At 34.5% G+C, this 3,011-nt stretch overlaps 1 protein-coding gene across 8 annotated transcripts in view; it reads left to right on the forward strand.

The window, feature by feature from the left end:
* Window positions 1-3,011, forward strand: part of MIER1 (MIER1 transcriptional regulator) — a 58,403-nt gene that overhangs the window by 3,623 nt on the left and 51,769 nt on the right. For 3 of the 8 annotated variants that reach the window (XM_015595101.2, XM_025051970.1, XM_025051967.1), the window contains exon 3: window positions 1,811-1,884. The exons of 3 other annotated variants lie outside the window; for them this stretch is intronic. In XM_015595101.2, coding sequence (XP_015450587.1) covers window positions 1,825-1,884 — 60 coding nt within the window. In that variant the 5' untranslated portion in view covers window positions 1,811-1,824. Of the gene's footprint in view, window positions 1-1,807; window positions 1,885-3,011 lie in introns of all 8 variants that reach the window. 2 more of the 8 variants (XM_015595102.2, XM_015595103.2) reach the window with 1 other exon arrangement.

Genomic DNA, 3,011 nt, shown 5'->3' on the forward strand with positions numbered 1-3,011 from the left:
GTGTGTGTGTGTGTGTGTGTGTGTGTGTGTATTATATATAGCCTTTATAAAATTGTTTAATAACTTTTCAGTGGAGTATTCAGCAAATTGTTTAAAAGTAACTTCCCAATATAATAGTAGTTTTGAGTAGCTTAATATGGTAAAAGTTAATGTTAGTTTCCCTGAAAATAAGCCTTTAGGTGGGAAATGGGAGCTAAAGAGGCATTTATTCAGGCTTTGTATAGTGACTTTTTTTTGCTTTGGGACACATTAGCCACAACCTCACATAAATTGGAATTAACCACACTTTTTAGTGTAACTTAAAACATATTACTACAATTAACAGAACTACCATTTTGGATGTCACATTAATAAATACTATAAACTGTAATAATTTAAAATAGCTCATAGGTAATGGTGAATTTTCTCATGCCTTTAACTCTGTCATGCCCTGTTTTCAGCTCTTCTAGTATCAGTAGGCTTTAAACATTTAGTTTTTGTTAACCCAAGTCTAAATATTGACTGTTTGCATTTGAACACAAGAAGACATTTATTGTCCAAACTGCTGAAAAATTGGATAATGAATGGAAGTAACGAGGTAGATTCTGGTTTAATAAAAAGACGAATGTTGCAAACATGAGAGCTTTTTTTTTTTTTTGAAGAGAACATCCTCTTCACAACACAGTGAGTCATTGCAGGTGCTTAAGCATCGGCAGAAAAGCCTGGTAGTGAGTGGGGAAACATAGTGAGGGATTCCTACCTGGATAAAGTAGAAATTGACTAAAGACCTCTAAGTCCCATCCAGTGATAACACTGGCTAATGAATAGTTAATTTTATATATTTGATACTGAAGAGGTAAGCAAGAATTTCGAGAAGGACTTTGCTTTCCCTAAGGTAGCTCCTAAAATTCGTAAAGATAAGTATATCGCTAGAATAAAATGGGAGTAGAACTGTACTGAATTCAGTAGTAATGTGTTACTGATTACTTACAACATTGGGGCTATTTCTCTTCAGTTTTAGAATCTGAACCTTAAAAAATCACTAAACCCATGTTTACTAAAAAGGAAAGAAAAGTGTAGAGAGGATTTTTTCTCTCTAAATGATAATGCCACTTAAAATTAGTAAAATTGATACACAGTATTAATAAACTTAAAGGCCATTTAACAGTAAAATGGATCCTCATTCAAATATTTCTCAGACCTCGGTTTTCCTGACAATTTCGGAATTCATTCAGTAGCTTAAGAGACTGTGATCCCCAACTTTTTATCATACTTGAGATTTTTGTTGATGGTTTAACTGAAGAATCAAAAATTAAATGGGTTTAAGCAAGCAAGTTATTCCTGTACCTTGTATTTTTGACACTTTAATTTTCCTTTTGGTAACCAGTTAAATGAATTTCATATATTAGCTTTTGTATTTAAATGGAAAATCTTTATTCCCATGGTATTATAAAGCCTGAGTTTCTACCTCTAGGCCCCTTATTCTTTTTATCTTTACCCACCTCAAGTATATGCACATCCACTATTCTTTGCCTTTAGCTGTTTCCATCAAGCATCTCTCAAAGTGAAAACTATGTGAATATGATCTGACTTTTAAAAAAGTCATTTTATTTCAAGTCCTAAGGTAATTCAACAGGGTAACTCTTAGAAACTATATACCTATGCTAAAATATTTATTCCCCCAAGAAATTCTGAAAAACACTTTTATGTAACTACTCTAAAAAAATAAAATGAAAATACTGTACAGTACAGTTAATGGTAAAAATTGTTTGTAGACTTGGGAACCTTAAAGTTTTCCTTTCTCTTCTTTCCCTTGCTTTTCTTTCAGTAGAAAATGTGCATCAGATGTTTATGTTTAATTGGTTTACAGACTGTCTGTGGACTCTTTTCCTGTCAAATTACCAGGTAATGTCCTTTCACTTAGCAGCTACTTCGTATACCTGTAAATGCACAAATTATTATTGGACATAAGAATTTGAAGTTAATGTTGAATCTTTGGAACTAAGAAATTGTTTAATAGAGTCGAGAATTTTAAGGAAATATAAATACCTTAAGAAAACAGCCTCTATATTGCATTGTAAGTTAAGTATTAAAGAAAAATTGTATGTGTGCACATTTATGCAATATATAGTAGTGCTGTCATCACATTATTTGGAGGGACTGAATAATTTTAATATTTAATTGGTTGATTTTGGTAGTCTTTAAAATTGCATTAAGAGGAACCCTTGAACACTTGGGAAACGGTCTATTTGAAATAAGACTTTTCTTGGTTTAGTGAAATGTGTTAGTGCACGTTTTAATATCACCTTTGTTTTAGCAAGTACCTGCCTTAGTAATGAGAGTGAAATATGTTTGTTATTTTGCAATGATTGGCTCTGGCAATCATCAGAATGGGCATCAAGGCCAATTGGCAGTTCTAGGCCAATACATTTACAATAAAGTTTCAAATTGCAGGCATTGCACGCAATATAAATAAGCAAGTTCTCCATGTAGTCAGTCGGAGATCATTACGTCCATCAAAGAGAAACTTTTCAGTATTTTACATTTAAAAATTTTCTCTAATGCAAAAGTCAACCGTTGTATAGTTATGTTGCTACTGGCATCTCAAATGTGTGAGGAAAAGCAAATGAGATATGAGGATGACAGATTACCTAACACAATCCCTTTTCTTAATCTTGGCTCTGACCGCTAAAATTTAGGGATATGGAATTCCACATTTCCCATCGGGAATCAACCAAAAGAGGAACATTTGTCAAGGGATAACCGCCTTCAAAGCGCACTTGCCGTTGTTGCTTCACAGCAACATCCGTTTTCCAGCAAATGCACTTCAAAAAAGACCTACACGTAAAATAACATAACGTATCTTTTTCCTTGCGATGTGAATGCTGGACGCGGTTTCTTTGGCACCTTTCCTCGACTTCTTTAGTCCCTGGAGTCGCAGATACGCTAAGGTGGAGTCGCCCGATACGCTGAGGTGGAGTCGCCCCGGGCAGTGATACCCACCTCCCCCCCTTCATCCTCCCCCCTTCCCC

The sequence above is a fragment of the Pteropus alecto genome, unplaced genomic scaffold (genome assembly GCF_000325575.1).
Source record: "Pteropus alecto unplaced genomic scaffold, ASM32557v1 scaffold25, whole genome shotgun sequence".
Lineage (NCBI taxonomy): Eukaryota > Metazoa > Chordata > Mammalia > Chiroptera > Pteropodidae > Pteropus > Pteropus alecto.